The sequence below is a fragment of the Pipistrellus hanaki genome (genome assembly GCF_964339955.1).
Source record: "Pipistrellus hanaki genome assembly, chromosome: 21".
Lineage (NCBI taxonomy): Eukaryota > Metazoa > Chordata > Mammalia > Chiroptera > Vespertilionidae > Pipistrellus > Pipistrellus hanaki.
In genome coordinates this window covers 3,118,017-3,139,518 of record NC_140523.1, presented here as the reverse complement: position 1 = coordinate 3,139,518, position 21,502 = coordinate 3,118,017, and the positions used below count along the sequence as shown (strand labels likewise).

Sequence of the window (21,502 nt, the reverse complement as noted above, 5' to 3'; positions counted from 1 at the left end):
TTTTGGCAAGGGGCTTAACGTTCAAGTACCCCGGGTCCCTCCATCCATAAAACATGGACCAGATTCCTGTCTGACAGCTATGTAAAACAAATTCATTACCGTGGTTTGGAGACCATGGTGTATGAAACAGAAACCTCCCCAAATTAGATTAAAAATTAAATGGCATTCGGATCAACAGAATCAGATGACTGGGTTGGCAAGGCAGCTGAAAAGGCCAGTGTTTTTGTTCATAACAAATCACTTTTAATAGTTTGGTGCGTATGTGTTTGGTTTTTTTTATTTAATCATAGCAAAAAAAAAAAAAAAAAAAAAAAAAAACACAACACAGCAGCACTCAAAGTCCATTTTTCGTGTAAATACTAACAAGAAAGAGAAAGAAAGTTGTATATAATTTTGAAAATACCTTTAGTTATCACAAATACTGTAACCCAAGAGTAAACATATATTACTCTTTTATTTTTGTTACAGTTTGAAGGCATTTAGTTATCTGTTTCCGCATTCCACGAAACACAGTTTTTGCTTCTTTTCAAAACAAAAATAAATCATGCATTCAAATATATTATTTAATGAGCTTTCACCAGCTCCAGTGACTTGGATGGAACTAAAATAAACTTAGCCAAGACTCCTACTAATTGTATCTATACCATTATTTTGCTTTCTGGAATAATCTGAACATAGTTAGCAGGGTTAAAGAGAAATGACTACTTCTAGCCTAAACCGGTGTGGCTCAGTGGAAAGAGCGTTGGCCTGCGGACTGGAGGGTCCCGGGTTCGATTCCCTTCAAGGGCATGTACCTTGGTTTGGGGCACATCCCCAGTAGGGGGCATGCAGGAGGCAGCTGATCAATGTTTCTCTCTCTCTCTCTCTCTCTCTCTCTCTCTCTCTCTCTCTCTGTATAAATTAATAAAATATATTTATACATAAATAAGTAAAAGAAATGACTTCTATTCTTGTAGACATGTACAGTGGGAAGACATTTTTTTTTTCAGAAGGAATACCAATTTCTATTTTAAGGTGCTGTTCTCCTTTAAGACCTGGCCACTCACCTTGCTCTTGTACCTCTGCTCCCCCAGCTTTAAGAGGACGAACATCTCGGCCACGTTTCCCACCGACACGTTCTTTCCCTCCAGCAGTGCGATGCTCACAATGCCGTTCCAGAGCTGGTTCTTCCTCAGGGCCTCCGAGAGCCGCAGGCTGCGCATCAGCGAGGACTGGGGCGGAAGGCAGAGAGGAGAGAGAGAGGTCAGCTCGCTGGTGACCCCTGAGTGTGATGCCGGCGGTCACAGCCCTGCCTGGATGGATATGAGAGGTGCATGGGAGCGACAGTGGCATTGGGCACCGGCCTGTCCTCCTGCCCAGCTCTCGGGGAGGCATCCTTCAGCTGGGCCTTCGGCTATTTTTAAGGATAGGAAGGGAAGAAAGGCATTCTGGGAAACAGAGGTATAAGAGCAAGGCATTGCTTTGTAGGGAGATGAAATGTCTATGGGCATTCAGAAATAGTGATGTGTGTGTTTCTTTTTAAAATATACATATTTCAGCCGAAACCGGTTTGGCTCAGTGGATAGAGTGTCGGTCTGCGGACTGAAAGGTCCCGGGTTCAATTCCGGTCAAGGGCATGTACCTGGGTTGCGGGCACATCCCCAGTAGGAGGTGTGCAAGAGGCAGCCGGTCGATGTTTCTCTCTCATCGATGTTTCTAGCTCTCTATCTCTCTCTCCTCCTCTCTGTAAAAAATCAATAAAATATATTTAAAAAATAAAATAAAATAAAATAAAATATACATATTTCAGAGAATAAGAGAGAGGGAGGGAGAGAGAGAGAGAAACATCAATCAGAGAGAATCATGCATCAGCTGTCTCCTGAACTGGGGACTGAGACTGCAATTGGGGCATGTGCCATGACAGGGAATAGAACCGTGACCTCCTGGTTCATAGGTGGTCGCTCAACCACTGAGCCACACCAGCCTTGCAGAAATAGTGGTTTTGAGTTTATCCTTCACACTTGAATCTGTCCCCACGCCCCTTTATTCCCTAGTAATTACTAAAAAGATCATCCCTTGTGAGATTTATAGCTCCAGACAGAGCATGGGATTGGCCAGCCGAATGAGCTCTGAAGATGGGGGGCGGTGGGGGGAGGAAAGAAAATAATGTATAAAGCACAGTACCTGGAACCAGGACAGTTGAGTTCAGTAACTATTAGCTTATTTTGTTCCTTGTCTAAATGATGTTACTCATACCCACTCATACACGCCTTAAACCAGTGGTCGGCAAACTCATGAGTCCACAGAGCCAAATATCAACAGGACAACGAATGAAATTTCTTTTGAGCGCCAAATTTTTAAAACTTAAACTTCTTCTAACGCCACTTCAAAACAGACTCGCCCAGGCCGTGGCATTTTGTGGAAGAGCCACACTCAAGGGGCCAAAGAGCCGCATGTGGCTCTTGAGCCGCAGTTTGCCGACCACGGCCTTAAACCAAATACAGAAAAAGGCAAACAACCCTACTGGTAAATTATCCAGAGGACAAGCACACTTTAATTTCCATTATGTGAGTTTTCAAACACATACGGAGGTACAACAGTATATATGAAATCTCCACGGATTTATTCACCAGAGTCAACGATTTGCCAATCTTATTTCATCCATCCCTTTACTACTCACGTATGGCTGAAATATTGGAAAGAAAACTCCACATATGGTTTTGTTTGTTTGTTTGTTTTTAATATATTTTCATTGATTTCAGAGAGGAAGAGAGAGAGGGAGGGAGAGAGATAAACATCTATGATAAAAGAGAACCAGAGATGGGCTGCCTCCTGCATGCCCCACACAGGGGACCAAGTCCACAATCCGGGCATGTGCCCTTGACTGGACTCAATCCTGGGACCCTTCAGACAATAGGCTGGTGCTCTACCCACTGAGCAACACCAGCTAGGGCCCACATTTGCTTTTCTGTACGCAGGATGCTCAACAAACGTAGCCATAATTCCCTTAATATCGTTCGGTACCCAGGGCATCTTTACATCTCGCGGACGGTCTCAGCACTGTCTTTTTTATGGTTAGTGGGTTTGGGTGCAGGTGCCAATGGCACCCACACGCTTCATTTGGTTGGGGGAGTTCATTGATGCTCTCCTCTCACTAAATGAAGTGGCGCAGGCATCGCTGGCTCTCTCTGAAGGAGGAATAAATGGACTGAGGAATGTAAATGGTGCCAAGTATCATAGCAGAGCAATGAATTTCTAACGCTATATATATCCATCCTGTCATCGGCTCAATATATCTCCCAGGCCGTTTAGACACCAATTTGCTGGGACACCAGTTCGTCACAATTCATCATGGCAAATGGTATGTCCCGGCCATATTAATTACAGACCGGCTTACCTCATCCGGCACACGGCGCTCTGTTGAAGAAATGATGCAACAGGCTACTCCATGCATTCCGTGGATCATTTTATAACCACCTTAAACACTAAGGAAATCTATTCTCTCAAACTTTACACTCATATCGCTGTTCTCATAAAATGCATACACACACACAGCTCTTGGAAGTGATGAGACAGAGAAGGGAGGGCAGACAAGAAAACAATTAATTTTAAAGAGAAGAAAAATCCCTTTCCACTGGAGAACATACACTGAGTGGCCAGATGAGGATGACCTCTGAACCCATAATAATCTGGCCACTCAGTATATGTCCTATATAATAACAGGCTAATATACAAATTGTCCCTTCGACCAGGAGTTCGACCAGCAGGCAGGCCAGACAACCGCCCATGTCCCCTTCCCCTGGCCAGGCTGGCCGGACCCCACCCATGCACAAATTCATCCACCGGGCCTCAGATATATATATTAGAGTGGCCAGATTATTATGTGTCAGAGATCATAATAATCTGGCCACTCGGTGTAAACCTTATTTTGAAACTTCTATTTGCCTTTGGGTTGTGGATTGAATATACTCCAGAATGGAAGTTGATAAAATAGTGAAAAGCTCAGCAATTGTCTACTTTAAAATACACACACACACACACACACACACAACTGTTTTTATTCATTTTAGGGAGGAATGGAGAAAGTGAGATAGAAACATCCATGATAAGAGAGAATCATGGATTGGCGGCCTCCTGCACGCCCCCTAGTGGAGATCGGGCCTGCAATCCGGGCATGTGCCCTTGACCTGGAATCGAACCTGCAACCCTTCAGCCCACCGGCCGATGCTCTATCCACTGAGCCAAACAGGCTAGGACCGCCATTTCCTACTCCTTAAGAACAACAAACACCAGCACCATCTGTAGACAGACAGACAGATACGTATGTAAACATCGAAGCATGCGTGTTTATATGTCTATAGGTGTGCGTACAGATGTATTTCCGCTGAAGACACGGGAGAGCTCAGACAGCCCACGGGCCGAGAGCTTCTCCCTTTACAAAGAAAATGGGGTTTTGATTCATCGGTCCCGCTGCTGTTTCCTGTTTTGCGTGTGTTTTTCTTCCCAAACTCTGACTTGCCAAGCAGCCCGCTAATGCATGCCCTGTCCCGTGGCCAGTTCTTCAAAGCCCCGACAGATAGATGCCTCCCTGAGCACTGAAACTATTTCAAAACCCTCTTTTCCGAAGAAGGGAGTGGAGTCCACGGGAGATCAAAGGGCAGCAGCCTGCAGTCTGGCAGCCGCCTGAGAGAAATGGCCGTGTTTTTCGTGAAATATGTCCTGAGAAGCATTCCGGGGCGCTCGGTATGTCCTCATTGCGAATGGGATGTTTATCTTGGAAGGGCTTCTATCTCGCCTGTCCGAGAAGCAGCCCCGCTTAGCTCGATGAGCTCTGTGAAAAGGGGATCCAAAGCCGGTCGTCAAGGGGCCCGGGAGAGAGGTTCCATATGGCAGGGCAGCCTGGGAGGGCCGGGAGCCGGCAGCCGGCAGGCCGGGCTTGGCTGGGACTGCGGGTCCGGCCGCTGCAAGACGGCAGAACATCTGGATCATTGCTCGCCGCGTCCCTGGAAAGCATCCACTTCCCATCAAAGCCTTTATCTCTCTCGGCCGGACTTTGAACATTTGGGCCTGGAATGCGGTCATGTTGGATGTGACGGACTCGCTCTGTGCCGGCCAAGGTTTTTTTTTTCTTTTTTTCCTTCCCCGCTAAGAAAGGGGGGCTAGGGAAAGAGCCGTAGGCATCGCACAGCTCAGAGACAGAGAGGAACGTAAATCCTTGCCCTTGAGCAGTGGTTTGCAAACTCATCAGTCCGCAGAGCCAAATAGTAACAGGACAACGATGGACATTTCTTCGGAGAGCCACGTTTTTTAAAATGAAACTTCTTCTAGCACCACTTCTTCAACATAGACTCGCCCAGGCCGTGGTGTTTTGTGGAAGAGCCACCCTCAAGGGGCCAAAGAGCTGCAGTTTGCTGACAACTGCCCTAGCTGATCTGGCTCAGTGGATAGAGCGTCAGCCTGCCAATTGAAGGGTCTCGGGTTCGAGTCCAGTCAAGGGCATGAACCTCAGTTGCAGCTCTTCCCCAGTCCAGACCCTGGTCCATGAGGCTCATGCGGGAGGCCACCAATCGATGTGTCTCTCGCACATTGATGTTCCTCTCTGTCTCTCCCTCTCTCTTCCACTCTCTCTAAAACTCAATGAAAAAACATCATTGGATAAGGATTTAAAAAAACAAAAAAACCCACACCTTTATTCTGCCTATTTCACCCTCAATACTCCTGCCCACTTTATTATTATTATAATAATAGTAAAAGCGTAATATACTAATTAGACTGGCAGTCCTTCTGGACGAAGGAAGCCAGGGCTGTAAGAGCCAAGCCCTTGCACGGATTTCATGCACCGGGCCTCTCATGTGTAGGTAAAGTCATCTGCTCACAATGCATTCTGGGATATATGCGCAGGCTTTTTCAAAAGTCTCTTAATTAACTGAACATTTCTCTTCGGCCCTGGAGAGCAGCGGTCGGCAAACTCATGAGTCCACAGAGCCAAATATCAACAGGACAACGATTGACATTTCTTTGGAGAGCCACGTTTTTAAACTTAAACTTCTTCGAACGCCACTTCTTCACAATAGACTCGCTCAGGCCGTGGTGTTTTGTGGAAGAGCCACGCTCAAGGGGCCAGAGAGCCGCCTGTGGCTCGAGAGCCACGGTTTGCTGATCACGGGCTTAGAGCAGTCCGGCCATCCCGTGTGAGCCCCGAGGCAGAGCCCGGCTCGCAGATGCCTCGGGGGTCCCCACATGCGCTCTCTCTCTCCCCGCAATAAATAGGGCTCCATCCTCCTCCCTCTGCACTCTCTCTGTTAGCTCAACGGCTCAGGTTTTCACGGCGGCGGTGCCCGAGCCTGGGAGTGAAATTTGTCATCTTAATGCGGCCGGGGATGTGAAGGGAGAAAAGGAAATGAGCCATCAAAGGAGGAAACAAACACCGCGAGATACAGCCAAGTTTCTGGGGCCTGACCCTGATTTCTCAGCAGACGTAACCGGGTAAATTATGGCACATGGGGGTTTTGTGATGCTTCTGATGCTTCTCCGTCCTCCCAAAGGGTCGGAATCTTTCCCTATTTCCATGTTGATTCATTTATAGGCTCTCTCTCCCTCAGCCCCCACTCCTGTCCCGGCTGGCCCCCAAACCCCCAGCGTTTTTCCCGTGACTTCCCTCTGAAACACACACGTTATTATGAGTGAAAACAAGGTGTGATGTTTAACTTCGACATAGGCTGACTTTCATTAAGACACCAGACAGCGGGGCCCTGGCTGGTGTGGCTCAGTGGATAGAGCGTCGGGCTGTGGACTGAAGGGTCCCAGGTTCGATTCACATCAAAGGCACATGCCCTGGTTGTGGGCTCGATCCTCAGTAGGGGGCGTGCAGGAACCAGCCAATCAATGATTCTCTCTCATCATTGATGTTTCTCCCTCTCTCTCTCTCTCTCTCTCTCTCTCTCTCTCTCTCTCTCTACCTTCCTCTCTGAAATCAATAAAAATAGGAATTTTTTTTTTAAATGAATAAATGGTTCTTTCCTGCAATGGATTGCTAGCAAAAGGACCGTGCCAAATTTGCCCCAGATTAAAACGATGTACCAGAGTGGATTACAGCTTGACCAATATCAAAGTAATCCTTTGGGTGAAATAAAATATCAACAAAATTTTTTTAGTCGAAACCAGTTTGACTCAGTGGATAGAGCGTCGGCCTGCGGACTGAAGGGTCCCAGGTTCGATTCCAGTCAAGGGCATGTACCTTGGTTGCGGGCACATCCCCAGTAGGGGGTATACAGGAGTCAGCTGATCAATGATTCTTTCTCATCGATGTTTCTAGCTATCCCTCTCTCTTCCTCTCTGTAAAAAATCAATAAAATATATTTTAAAAAAAAATTTTAATTAAAATTAAAGAGGGGCAGTGAGAAAAAATTTCACAAGATTTTGTTCTGTACCCAGTCCTCTGTGGGCACATTTTATATCATCTCCGTCCTGGAAACATAAAAATGTGCTCTGATCTCGCCCGTGCATCTAAGGTTGATCTGCATTATTTTGTCTATACATCCTTGTAAGAAAGTGCTACCCAACCAATGAAAACAAGCGCGTAGAAAGACGAACTTGGTGAGTAAAATGACAGGAAAGCAGGGTTGCGGCTATGTCGGCACTATGTAGAGACGCTAAGGACGTTGGGTGTGTAAAGGGTTCACTGAAATATTTCTGTTGACTGTTTTGAGCGTGTAAAACTACTGCTCCCTGTCATCGGCTTTTACGGTTCGATATGAGACGATCCATACTTCCAGGCAGAATTCCTCCTCCCCGCAGCCCCTTCTATCATCTGAAGTGGACCCCGTGGGCATAAATCCCCCCCAGAGCTACACACAAATCTGCGTAAGGATCTAAAGAAAGCCTTTTAAATTCCCCGAGGGGACTGGACAGGGGATGAGATTTATATCTGCAGAGGAAAAATGCTATTCAGTTGACTATTTTTTTTTAAGTATGAGGGGATATCATCGCTCAATTGTCACACTTAAAAATGAGCCCGGCCGGTGTGGCTCAGTGGATAGAGCATTGGCCTGCGGGCTAAAGGGTCCCAGGTTCGATTCCGGTCAAGGGCATGGACCTTGGTTGCGGGCATATCCCCAATAGGGGGTGTGCAGGAGGCAGCTGATCGATGTTTCTCTCTCATCGATGTTTCTAACTCTCTATCCCTCTCCCTTCCTCTCTGTGAAAAATGAATAAAATATATATTTTTAAAAATAAAAATTAACCCGGCTGATGTAGTTCAGTGGATAGAGTGTTGGCCTGCAGACTGAAGGGTCCCTGGTCTCTTTCTCTCTCTCTAACTCCCTCTGTCTAAAACAAATCAATAAATAAACATTTAAAAATATAAATATTTCAGTGCTGTTCTATCCAGGGCGGGGACTTGAGTGAAGCCCTGGAGTTACAACATTTAAGGAAGACACGATTCGATTCCCGGTCAGGGCATATGCCCGGGTTGTGGGCTCCATCCCAGTGTGGGGCGTGTAGGAGGCAGCCAATCAATGATTCTCTCTCATCACTGGTGTTTCTATTTCTCTTTCCCTCTCCCTTCCTCTTGGAAATCAATTTTTTAAAAAATATATATTTTATTGATTTTTTACAGAGAGGAAGGGAGAGAGATAGAGAGCTAGAAACGTCGATGAGAGAGAAACATCGACCAGCTGCCTCTTGCACCCCCCCTACTGGGGATGTGCCTGCAACCAAGGTACATGCCCTTGACCGGAATCGAACCTGGGACCTTTCAGTCCGCAGACCGACGCTCTATCCACTGAGCCACACCCGTTTCGGGGGAAATCAATTTTTTAAAAAAGAAAAAAGCCAAAGCTAAGACCCAGCTCCTCTCATTTGCCCTGGGATCTGGCCGGAAGAGAAAAGCATGTCTGGGGTGGAAAGCGGAGGGCTCGCAATGCAGAGCATCTGTTTTCACAGCTGAACGAGGTGCTGAGAAGCCAAACAAAATCAGAGCAGCTCAGGGAGTGCTGGGGCTGGCCAGGAGGGAGTGGCCTTCTCCTGTGACGGTCTGGACGGTCAGCATTTAGGCTTGTGGGCGACTAGGTCTCTGTCCCAAAGACCCCGCACTGCCACTGTCAGTCCCAGACCGTTTAATATACACTGAGTGGTCAGATTATTATGATCTCTGAATGCATAATAATCTGGCCATTCAGTGTGTGTATAGATATAGATAGAGATAGAGATAGAGATAGAGATAGAGATAGAGATAGAGATAGAGATAGAGATATAGAGATATAGAGATATAGAGATATATAGATATATAGATATATAGATATAGATATACATTAGAGGCCTGGTGCATGAATTCGTGCATGGGTGGGGTCCAGCCAGCCTGGCCAGGGGGAGGGGACATGGACGGTTGGCCGGCCTGCCTGCTGGTCGAACTCCTGATCGAGGGGACAATTTGCATATGAGCCTTTTATTCTATAGGATATACACTGAGTGGTCAGATTATTATGGGTTCAGAGATCATCATCATCTGGCCACTCAGTGTATATGTTTTTTATTGATTCAAGAGGAGGGAGAGGGAGAGAGAAATATCAATGATGGGAGGGAATCATAGATCACCTGCCTCCTGCATGCCCCTTACTGGGAATCGAGCCTCCAGCCCTTGATTCTGTGTACCTGACCAGAATCAAACCGTGACCTCCTGGTTCACAGGTCTACATTCAACCACTGAGCCACACCGGCCAGGCACCTGAGATGGATTATATTATACATGGATTCATGCAGCTGTGGTCCGATACAACTGTTATTTGGCAAAACAGTCACAGGGCTGGGTTTAGCCTGCACGCTGATATCCTAAGCCTCTTGGGCCACAGAGACTAAAAAATAAAAATAAAAAAGAGTAAATACAAGGTTCAGGGTCACCGGGTAGAAGCTGAAAACCAGCTCGTCTGGCTAACGGGAGATGCAAAACACAGACACACCCGCCCTCCAATTTCCCCACCCTCTCGGGTCCTGCCCATGCCTCTCACTGCACACGGCCAGCTGGAGGCCAGCTGACAGGGGACCTTGGAACCCTGCCTTGTGGGGACCAGCCTCTGAAATAACAGAGGGACAGAGATAAAAGGACGTGAAGGCAGGCAGGCCAAACGCAGGCACCGCTAGTCAACTGATTTCACAGAGAAAATAAAAATGTTACACCAAGACGGGACACGGCTCTTAGCTTGGGATTGCTGACATACGCCTGCATAAAAGCGTGGATCAAAGGAGGGGAGAGGGGAGAATACATACTTATCTCGGGATGAATGGACCAAAAGTAAAGGAAATATATAACTAAAGGGGTGCTGTACTCAGCCATCGTACCTGTACAGACTCAAGGGGCTCCGAAAACAGCAGGCAGGTGTGTATGCCTGTGTGTGCATGTGTGTGTGTGTGCACCCAGATTTCTGAATTCACTCAGTAATTCATCAATTCCATTACTGCATTTTTCCCATTAGACTCCTTGCTATAAAAGAAGTGCCGGCTGTTAATTTTTTTATCTCCGTAACTGTTGCACACGTTTCAAAGAGAGAAGTGAGGTTTAGAAACAGGTGGCTTTACAGAAATATTCAAAAGGAGCCGAGCACCGGGTTTAGCCCTCTTGCATCAAAATCCTCGCAGGTCATCTTAACATGCTCATCACAAGATAAACGAAGGCTGTGGAGGTCCCCTGACCCTCTATTTAAATCAATCTCTGTATTTAGTGTATTAAAATCAAGGTCAGTGTAGGCTGGAAATGCCTTAGAAAACACTGTAAAAATTCTGCTTCTCTGGGTTCCATTGGCGGATGCAAACTTACAAATGTATGGATTTAAGAAGCAATTACATTTTTAAAAAGGTTATTCTAAGAATATGATGGATACCCTGTTTCCCTGAAAATAAGAACAGTGTCTTATATTCATTTTTTCTCCCAAAGTTGCGCTAGGTCTTATTTTCGGAGGATGTCTTATTTTCGGGGGAACACGGTATTACCTTAATACTAATTTAAAAAATCATTACCCCCCAGAAAAAAAAAAAAGAATATGATGGAAGTGAAAAAGTCAATGACATTTTCTAGATAACACAGTACTTAGAATTAGTACCTTTTTAAGATACTCATAGCTAAGTAATAATCTTCTTTATGTCCAACTCTTACTACCTAATTTTTAAATGTGGAAATTTTCAAAGATAAGCTTGCACAGGGGTGGGCAAAAATAGCTAACAGTTGTAATACAAATAAATAATACAATAATGAATAAGCAACAATACAAGGGTAAATTCTGTGTTTTGCACACTCACAACTTTCACCCTACTTCTGCCAACCCCTGTAGTTTAAAAACACCAAGAAAGGTTCATCGGGGTACCTTTTTGTTCTTTTTCATCCTCACCTGAGGGTATTTTTTCCCATTGATTTTTAGAAAGAGTGGAAGGGAAGGGAGAGACAAAAGAGAGAGAAACATCGATTGGTCACCTCGTGCACCGGCTGGGGGGGGGGGGGGGTCGAGCCTGCAACTGAGGCATGTGCCCTTGAGTGGAACTGAACCTGGGTCCCTTCAGTCTGCAGGCCGAGACCCTATCCACTGAGCCACACCGGCCAGGACTAATGAGGGCATCTCAACAACTCTTACGGAGGAATAGTCACGGCTCCTGTAGATGTTCCCAGGGGCTCCTTTTCGGGAGCCAAATTGGAAGCCCTGTTGCATCTGCCTCTCTAAACTGCACACGCTCAGTTGCAAAAGAACCGACCCGTTGCAATTCCTCCCCAATTCTGTATCAATTGCATGTACCCACTAAAGATCATAAGCAGCTTGCAATGAGCTCTGTGCCTCTGAGGTTTTATGAAACACAGCTCCGCGCTCTGGACATTTACGGTCTCCCTGAGCCCCGTTGCACTCAAGTCCAAATTCTAGAAACTACTATGGAAGGGGGGAGGGGCGGGGGGGGGGAGAGACAAAAAACAGACCACAGCTCAGTGGGAAGATACAACTCTGGAGCAGAGAAATAATAAATACTGCTCTCCCAGCTCCCTCTGCTCCTCCCATATTTTTTGATATCTTTATCCGGGCCGTCAACATTTTTTCTCTCCTCCTTCATTCCTGGGGCCATTCTTCCGTAACCTCTCCGCTCCTCCCCAGCTACAATATTCCCCAAGCTCACAATTTCTCTTCCCGGCCTTTATGGTCTCCCACAAACTGCCGTGCTCTTCCACAGGCCGGGGCCCCCTAACTAAAGAAGGTTATTGATGTCCGGGCCCAGGGTGTTAGAGCGGCGGCAGAATCAATAAACTGAGAAAATACTGCTTTGTCAGGCTTCGCCCGAGGCATGCTGGGAAATTTTACTGCCTCCGATGGTTACCGAGAAACTCTTAATGTGGGAGCCGGAGGGCCGGGCTCCCTTCTGTGGCCAGAAATGAGGTTCTTCTACCCTCTAGTGACTATAAAGGGATAAGACAGAGTGCGGAGGGATTGCTCAGATGGTTATTTATTGGCTCTCTGTTTCCAGAAGAGGGCCAGGATCTTGGACACCAAGTGAACTAACTGGCAGGAAACCCAGACACCTTAGCGTAGTTTTCTTTTTTTTTAAAAGGGTTAGCCATGCAAAGGATAGATGCGTTAGAAAGCAGTCAGGACTTGGGATGTCTTTGAATTTTATTGATTTTTAAAAATATATTTGTATTGATTTCAGAGAGGAAGGGAGAGAGAGAGAGAGAGAGAGAGGAGAGAGAGAGAGAGAGAGAGAGAGACATCAAGGGTGAGAGAAGGAATCATGGATCGGCTGCCTTCGGCATGCCCCCTAAGCTCACAAGCCAGCATGTGCCCTTGACCGAACTCGAACCCAGGACCCTTCTGTCTGCAGGCTGATGCTCTAGCCACTGAGCCACACCGTTCTCGGCTGAAGTTTTATTTTAAAGGGAGGCCGTGTCCCTCCTGCGAACAGCAGGGAGAGGAAGAGAACCCGGTTCGTGTGCGGGGTCGGTGGTAGGAATCACGTGTGCATTTGTATTTGTAATAAAGATGAACTTCCAGACCAGCGGTCGGCAAACTCATCGGTCCACGGAGCCAAATAGCCACAGGACAGCCATTGACATTTCTTTGGAGAGCCACATTTTTAAAACTTAAAAACTATAGAGGTAGGTGCATTGCTATGAACTTAATCGGGGCACTCCTAAGCTGGCCTTTGCTAAAAGCTCAAGGGGCCAGAGAGCTGCGCATGGCTCGAGAGCCGCGGTTTGCCGACCGCTGTTCCAACCCAACGGTGTAAATAACGCGCTGAAGGAACTGGTATTTACCTTGCCTGCGCTTAACCGCTTCCGGTTTGTCCAGCGCTGAGGATCACGTCCGTGGGACGGTGAAGAACAGGAAAAGGAAAGAGAGACACAGAACCGTTAATTAGCAACAGGATCATTAATTAGCCGCGCAAAGATATAGTTCTGTGAGTCACACGGTAAAGCTGACATGCGAATGATCGACATCCCCACCTTCCTCTGAGGTTACAGAGAAAACACGTGTGAGCACGAAAACCGTTAGAAACGGAGGAGGATCACGTATGGGTGGATCTGACACCTTCTCCTCATGGCGCTTTCAACACGGGGAGGGCACAGGTCGCAGACGCACGGCTCAGTCCTCGGGAGTCCTTTTACCCTTATGTTTTGAAAAGCCTTCCCGCAGTCAAGTTCCCCTCTGACAGGCAGAATTCTCCCGCTTGAGAAACTCAGGTGATAGCATGAAGCTATGCAAAGAGATCCATGGGCAGTGTGAGTTCATGTTTAGGTTTCCAGCGCTTTAGATGCCAGAAAAATAATTCCATCGGCCTGCACGGATTAAGTCTCAATTTTCATTAAAAAAAAAAAAAAAGAAGAAGAAATCGGAGTCATTCCTACACAAGGAAGAAAAATAGGCTAAAGCAGCTCTGAGGGAGAGAAGAATTCCTCCACCGCGCTCTCTCTCTGGGGCCCTCGTTGATCATGCTAAACCAGCGGTCGGCAAACTCCTTAGTCCACAGAGCCAAATATCAGCAGGACAACGACTGACATTTCTTTGGAGAGCCACGTTTTTTAAACTTAAACTTCTTCTAATGCCACTTCTTCAACATAGACTCGCCCAGGCCCTGGTATTCTGTGGAAGAGCCACACTCAAGGGGCCAGAGAGCCGCCTGTGGCTCGCGAGCCGCCGTTTGCCGACCACGGTGCTAAAACTAAGGCTGCTGAATTGCACAGACAATTAAAATTCTCTCCCAGCAAGGTCCTCTTATTCACTCTCTTCATCACGGCCCAGTCCTGTGGCTGGTTAGCCACCTAACTGGATGTTCAAACTCGAGTAAATCTGGGAGATTACAACTCAATTATGAATCTTATGGAGCAGCCCACACTGGTTATGATTGCTTAAGGAAAAAAATACAACCTACCTGTCCACACCACAATACATCTTCCCAGTAAATCAGAAACCAGACGATAAACAGTCTTTGGGGAAAACCCACTTACATTCTGGGGACCAGGAACTAGAGACATGGATGCAGAAGTGACTTGAAAACATTCTTTATTTAAAAACACTTCTGCTGGTGAAACTGTGAGTTCAGCATTCAGCACGTGATGTGGAGTTGGGGATACTACAATCTGGGTGCTAAAATCAGTCTTTTTGGTATTATCCCAGTGACACATTGACAATTATTCCAACCCAAAACACACGCCAAAATTAATTACCGTCTTAAAGGTCCACAAGGCTATTTAGGGCCTTTTGACGTGTGATTTTTTTTTATCTCCATAATAATCAAAAAAGACACATAAAATGAATACAGGTATAAGTGCAGAATGAATATTACTGTCTGCTTACTGCAATACGAAAGCTACCATCTATAGAGTAATGCCAAACTCTGCAACTGACATCTCAATCTTCGGGATTCTGTAAAATAACTTTTTTTTCTCTTTCTTTTTTTTTTTTCTTTTTTTCTTCTTTTTTTTATCTCCAATTCACTCAGGAGGAAATTGTCACTGAGAGGCACTGGGTTTTTGACTCACTTAACTTCTAGAAAATGTGGGAGCCGGGATTCAAACCCAGGGAGTCGGGTACCACAGAAAATTCCTTCTTTGTTATGTCCGCTAGAAAAACAGATTCGTTTTCAACAGCGCCTTAGAGACCTTTCAACATCCAGATGTCAGCTTTAAAGAGGCCTCACGTTTGAACGCTGACACTTTTTTAAAAAAGCGAGGGGTGTCATCCAGGGAAGCCTCGGATGATGTTTGAATTAAAAATAGCAACTGTTTAGCTGACCCTCTGGCGTTTGAAAAGTCCCAGGCCTGTGTTCCGGCTTCCTGAAGCCGTTTCTCTCGGGTCACCAGTAAATCAGTCATGATCTTCGTCACGAAAGTAAGTTACAACGACAAGTGAAGATGATGTCAAGATGGGGAACATGCTGGTCGCCAACCCCAGTGACTCAATTCGAGAGGCATTATGGAGGCCTAATTTATACGCATGCCCCGTTAGAAACACGCTCAGTGCTCACACAGCTTCGTCCCTTTTTGAATAGGTATTTCGGCTGGCTTTTGTTACTATTTTAATTCTTGGGAGTCTCATTATAGGCTCTGAATAGAAATAAGATTATTATTTGTAGTCCCATAGATGCTCAGAATAACAAAACTCCCATCATAAAACCCAAAGCTTTGTTGATACGACAGGAATCTGCAGCCGGTTGTGCATTAACTAGAATTTTCTATATAACGGACCGCAGAATGTTCAAAATCTCTATCTTCCCTGAAGCACTCTCCATAGAAAACTTGGTGGCTAAAAGAGAAAGAAACGGAAATGCTTCTAATATATGCTTGGTCGTCTTAAAAACGTACAACGCAGTAATTAAATACTAGAAATTGCTTTTCGTAATTGAACAATATGCAAGGTATCGAGTCCCCAAGAAGATGGTAAGTAAAAATCTGAACACTTAGTAAAAATGTATTTCACGTTATCTGCTTAAAGCAAACCATGAGCAACATACATATTTTAGACATAGTAGCGCTGTCTATATTCCTAGCCCAAATAGGGAGAATTCTTTTTTTAAAAAAAATATATTTTATTGATGTTTTACAGAGAGGAAGGGAGAGGGATAGAGAGTTAGAAACATCGATGAGAGAAAAACACCCATCAGCTGCCTCCTGCACACTCCCTGCTGGGGATGTGCCCGCAACCAAGGTGCATGCCCTTGACCGGAATCGAACCTGGGACCCTTCAGTCCGCAGGCCGACGCTCTATCCACTGAGCCAAACTGCTCAAAAAGAACAAAATGAGGATACTCACGTGCCTCTTGAAGTCACCCTGTTTGACTACGAGGTTCAGATTTAACACGATCACGCCCATGTCATCTTCTAAGCTGTTTGGATCTTCCAACTTTAAAATATGTTCAGTTGTTCTACAAGCAAAACGCAAACAAACAAACAAAAAAAATCAAAACCAACGAATAACATTAGTCCTTCCTGGCAGTCCTGTGTCATCTTAGAATGCACCAGAAACCCATGGTCAGGGTCCCCTCCCTCTGAATAAGGGTTAGACACCAGATTTAAAAAGCACCAAATTCCAAAAATAAAACAACAGCCTTCAAAGTAGAGACATTGGGTGGTGGCATTGCCTAACTCAGCAGCTGGCTCACTGCTCCTCGCCTTCTCCCCCACCCGATGAAATGTAAACACTGGTTTTAATTTCAAGTCAAATAGGCAGACAGAAGCCTGGACGCTAACAAGTGAGAGTGAGAAATTCAATGCACACTGTAGCTGCATATAGGATGGAGGGTTTAATAGCTGACAAGTCCATTTTGGAGCTGAGGAGCAAAAACCATTCATCTAGGACACGTCCGGCCCTCTTTCTTTTTTGTCATCGGACCTCAGCAAATGCCAGTTCACACGATCTTGAGTTCCCTCTGAAATCCATTCATCACTCTGAGAAGGAAAATAAAACAAAAAAAAGGATGATACCTGTTCAGCTCGAGTTCGCTAAGGTTGACAAACGCAGAGCCCATGAAATCCGACGTCGTCAAATCTCGGTCGTATACCTTAAAAGGGGGACCGGGGACACACATGAATGCACTAAACCACGTCTGTCAAATGTATTCCTACATGTCATAGGCTGAGAACTTTACATTTGGTCTGCTAGCTCTCAAAAAAAAAACAAACAAACAATTTGCATAGTACAGTTCAAGACGAAAAGCTAGCCAAGCCGATGGCGAGGAGAAAAATTATTCTAACTTCCCCATGCAGCCCCAAAACAGCAGCAGAATATACTTCCAGCCGAAGCTGGTTTGGATCAGTGGATAGAGCGTCGGTCTGCGGACCGAAAGGTCCCGGGTTCGATTCTGGTCAAGGGCATGTGCCTTGGTTGTGGGCACATCCCCAATAGGGGGTGTGCAGGAGGCAGCTGATCCATGTCTCTCTCATTGATGTTTCTAACTCTCTGTCCCTCTCCCCTCCTCTCTGTAAAAGATCAATAAAATATTTTTTTTAATTAAAAAAATATATATACTTGGAAGGCAGTGTTCATATGCATTCAGACACAATGGGCCACTCTCAGTCGCCTTACACGGGCTCTCGTTAAAATTTAGTATTTTCCATGGCGGGCAGGTCTGCCAATGAAACGGGAATCTGCTAAATATTCTATAGCAATCGCCTCCTGCGCTCAGCTCACGCCGTTTCCAACCCAGATGTTAGAGCAATGAATGCTTACAGCCAGTGGCTTAAAGCTCTATTAAGTATCAAGTTATTCCTAATGAGAGAGGCTTGAAGCACACAACTCGCTCCTGAGCTGCCTGCCGGTCATAAATTCCTCCACATCCGGCCGGTTTAAGCACTGTCAGTGGGGATGTGGTTTCCACGCGGGTTTTCTGCACGGCCCATATCTCATGGATCCGAGAGAAAGGCACATCGCCGGCGAGGCCTCTAGACAGCCCTCCCTGTGCTGGTATTTTTTTTAAATATATTTTATTGATTTTTTTTTTTCACAGAGAGGAAGAGAGAAGGATAGAGAGCTAGAAACATCGATGAGAGAGAGTCATCCATCAGCTGCCTCCTGCACATCCCCCTACTGGGGACGTGCCTGCAACCAAGGTGCATGCCAATGACCGGAATCGAACCAGGGACCCTTCAGACCACAGGCCGACGCTCTATCCGCTGAGCCACACCGGTTTCGGCCAATGCTGGTATGGGTGTTTTCAACCCGGCGCTTACAAACAATAAAAGAATTAACGCAGGCAGGGATCTATCTGCCTATGGGAGCCGATCGGAGGGCCATCGGTCATCGATTACCTTCAGGCGGAGCTTCTGATCAAGGCTCTGGATGGGCAGGACGACCATCTCGTCCCAGACCGGGTTCAGGTTCTTGTAGATGACCTTGCTTTTGTACAGCGTCTTGCCGTTCAGCTTGAACTTCACGTAGGGGTCGCTGGTGCCTTTGAGAGAGGGAGCCAGCGATTGAGACAAGGGTTTTATTTTTGTGCTTTTTTGTTTTTTGTTTTTTCAAATGTATGCGAACGCCTGGATCTCTCCGTTAAGTCAAGTCTCTTTGCACGCTCCCCGGGGCTCAAAGCATTTGATCGCGTGCACCCAGGACACGAACCTGGCCCCGGCCAGACCCTGCAGGCCCAGCAGGTGGGGAGCAGGGACATACGGACCAATTTGGCGTGAATAATGGATTTATCTCTGCCATCCGTGGTGGGATATAAATGGGCTTTTTTTTTTTAAAATATATATTTTATTGATTTTTTTACAGAGAGGAAGGGAGAGAGATAGAGTTCGAAACATCGATAAGAGTCATCGATCAGCTGCCTCTTGCATACACCCCCACTGGGGATGTGCCCGCAAACAAGGTACATGCCCTTGACCGGAATCGAACCCGGGACCCTTCAGTCCGCAGGCTGATGCTCTATCCACTGAGCCACACCGCTTAGGGCGTAAATGGGTTTCTTGAGCTTTTGCTACGTTGTTTCATTGTGAGAATATCATCACTGTACTACCCGCCCTCCCCCAAATTCCCGCCGTGAAACCCACTGGCGATGTCGGGGTCTTAGGGAGAAGCCCACCCCTCTTTAAGAAAGGCAGGGAGGCCAAAACCGGTGTGGCTCAGTGGATAGAGCGTCGGTCTGTGGACTGAAGGGTCTCAGATTCGATTCCGGTCAAGGGCATGTACCTCAGTTGCAGGCACATCCCCAGTGGGAGGGGGGTGCAAGAGGCAGCTGATCAATGTTTCTCTCCCATCGATGTTTCTAACTCTCTATCCCTCTCTCTCCTTCTCTGTAAAAAATCAATAAAATATATATAAACTAAAAAAAACAACAACACACACAAACAAACAAAAAACAAAGAAATGAGACAACACAGATTCAGAGATCCAGTGTCACACTGGGAATTTGGCAACACAGGGCGGGCAGAAGGCCAGTCAGCCGCCTTTAATTTAAACTCAGACACACACACACATGCACACACACACACACACATACACACACGTGCGCACAAACACAGGCACACATGCGCACGCACATGCACACACACATGCACACGTGTACACACATGCACACATGCCAAGTTCAGTGCAGTTCTGGGCGGGATTGCAAAAATGAGCACATTCACAGCCACTGAATACGCACCAGCGAGTGAGCAATGCACCCCGCCCCCCACCCCCCACCACCTGTAACCATCATCCTGGCATCTATCTATCCATCTATCCATCCATCCATCTATCCATCCATCCATCTATCTATCTATCTATCTAGTGGAGGGAAAACTATAATAACAAGAGGCCTCTAATTAAATGAGATTGCCCCTGTGGGATCAGGGCTTCATGCCTGTCAGCCCGCTCTCCAAATAAACATCTCACACCGGGGCCTCCCGGTCCCCCTACCCCCCTCCCCCCCCCGCCCAGCAAAGCACCCTGGGTAATCCCCAGGCTCCCTGACAGCCACGTGACGTCCATGCTGTTTCACGGGTGAGCGGCGGCCGTCGCGTCCAAGAAAATATTAGTGTCTGGGAGTCATCGGGGAGGGGGCCGGGGCTGGCGGAGCCCGACGAGGAGAGGGGGTGTGGGGTCCGTCCGGCGTGGCGTTAATTGTTGGGGGGGGAGGATTCGAGAAAGGGGGGACAGCGGGGTGATTCTCTCTCTCTCTCTCTCTCTCTCTCTCTCTCTCTCTCTCTCTCTCTCTCTCTCTCTCTCTCTTTCTCTCGGAGCCTAAGTGCCTGGCTGTCAGGGATGAGACATCTCAACTAGGCAGCTCTGAAAAGGGGTCGCTCCGAAAGGCAGCTCCCGGATTATACAGACGTCGGGATGACACCTCAATGGGTGGACTTTGACCTCCTTTCATGGGAAGCTTCTTTGTCCACAATGAGGCTCGGAGGGTGAGGGGGGGAAAGATGCTAAGAGGCCGGTGAGTCTGCCATGTGGACCCCATGGAGTGACACGCCCTCCAATTCCCAATACTAAGGCCAGGTTTGCTCAGTGGTTAGCCCATCGGCCTGGGGACCGAGGGTCCCGGGTTCGATTCTGGTCAAGGGTTTACACCTTGGTTGCAGGCTCTTCCTTGGCCTGGGCCCCGGTCAGGGTTACATGCAGGGGGCAACCCATCGATGTGTTTCTCTCATATTTTTTGTTTCTCCCTGTCTTTCCCTTAAAAAAAAAAAAAAAAAAAAATCAATGTCACTAGCTCGTTTTGCTCAGTGGGTAGAGCGTCAGCCTACAGTCTGAAGGGTCCCGGGTTCCATTCCGGTCAAGGGCATGTACCTTGGTTGCGGGCACATCCCCAGTGGGAGGTATGCAAGAGGCAGCTGATCGGTGATTCTCTCTCTATGTTTCTAACTCTCTATCCCTCTCTCTTCCCCTCTGAAATCAAAAAATATATATATTTTAAAAATCAATGGGAAAATATCCTTGGGTGAGGATAATAAATAAATAAACAAACGGTTCCTGATTTGCTTATGAATCTGAATGGGTCCTTCATGATGGAAATCAGCCATCGGCTTTACAGATCGCGTCACAATTTGTTTAAATGGACCTTACTTCTCGCGATAAGTCATTTTCGTTTTCATTTGGCCAAATTTGCTGAGCGGTCGGACATTCCGCTTAGAAGCAATTTCCTCTATCAGATTTGAAAGCCATGTTTCTCCCCCTGATTTTGTAGTTTTTCTTTTTTTTTTCTTTTTCTTTTTTTTTTTGACACGTAAGCCTTCGGTCCATCTGGAATGACTTGAGGGGGAGGAGGGAAGGGAACTCGGGTGTGCTGATGAGCAGGAGAGGAGAGTGACCCGGGCCGAGCTGGAGAGATATAAATCTGGCAGCAGCTTATAACTCAGGAGGCAGGGGAACCCGGCGGAAGCAGGGAATCCTGGGAGGCGAGACAGCGCAGCGCAGGGCACGGAGCACATGGGAGAGGGGGCCTCAGACCCCCGACGGGAGAATCCAGACTTTCGCATGGAAGGGTCCCCTGGACAGATGCTCCTCCGTGGAGCCAGGGGGGTTAGGCCGCCGAAACCCCTGGGGCAGGCTCCTGACCGTGTTCTCACTCTCATCACAGA

The 21,502-nt window shown here is 46.9% G+C and overlaps 1 protein-coding gene across 2 annotated transcripts in view; it reads right to left on the bottom strand.

Moving 5' to 3' along the window:
* The window catches only part of MCTP2 (multiple C2 and transmembrane domain containing 2), a 108,425-nt gene that overhangs the window by 60,150 nt on the left and 26,773 nt on the right, over positions 1-21,502 (bottom strand). The window contains exons 5-9 of one of the 2 annotated variants that reach the window (XM_084869096.1): positions 18,248-18,390; positions 16,925-17,001; positions 16,254-16,365; positions 13,259-13,294; positions 1,047-1,211 (exon numbers count right to left, since the gene is read on the bottom strand). In XM_084869096.1, coding sequence (XP_084725222.1) covers positions 1,047-1,211; positions 13,259-13,294; positions 16,254-16,365; positions 16,925-17,001; positions 18,248-18,390 — 533 coding nt within the window. Of the gene's footprint in view, positions 1-1,046; positions 1,212-13,258; positions 13,295-16,253; positions 16,469-16,924; positions 17,002-18,247; positions 18,391-21,502 lie in introns of those variants that run through there. The other variant, XM_084869097.1, reaches the window with a different exon arrangement.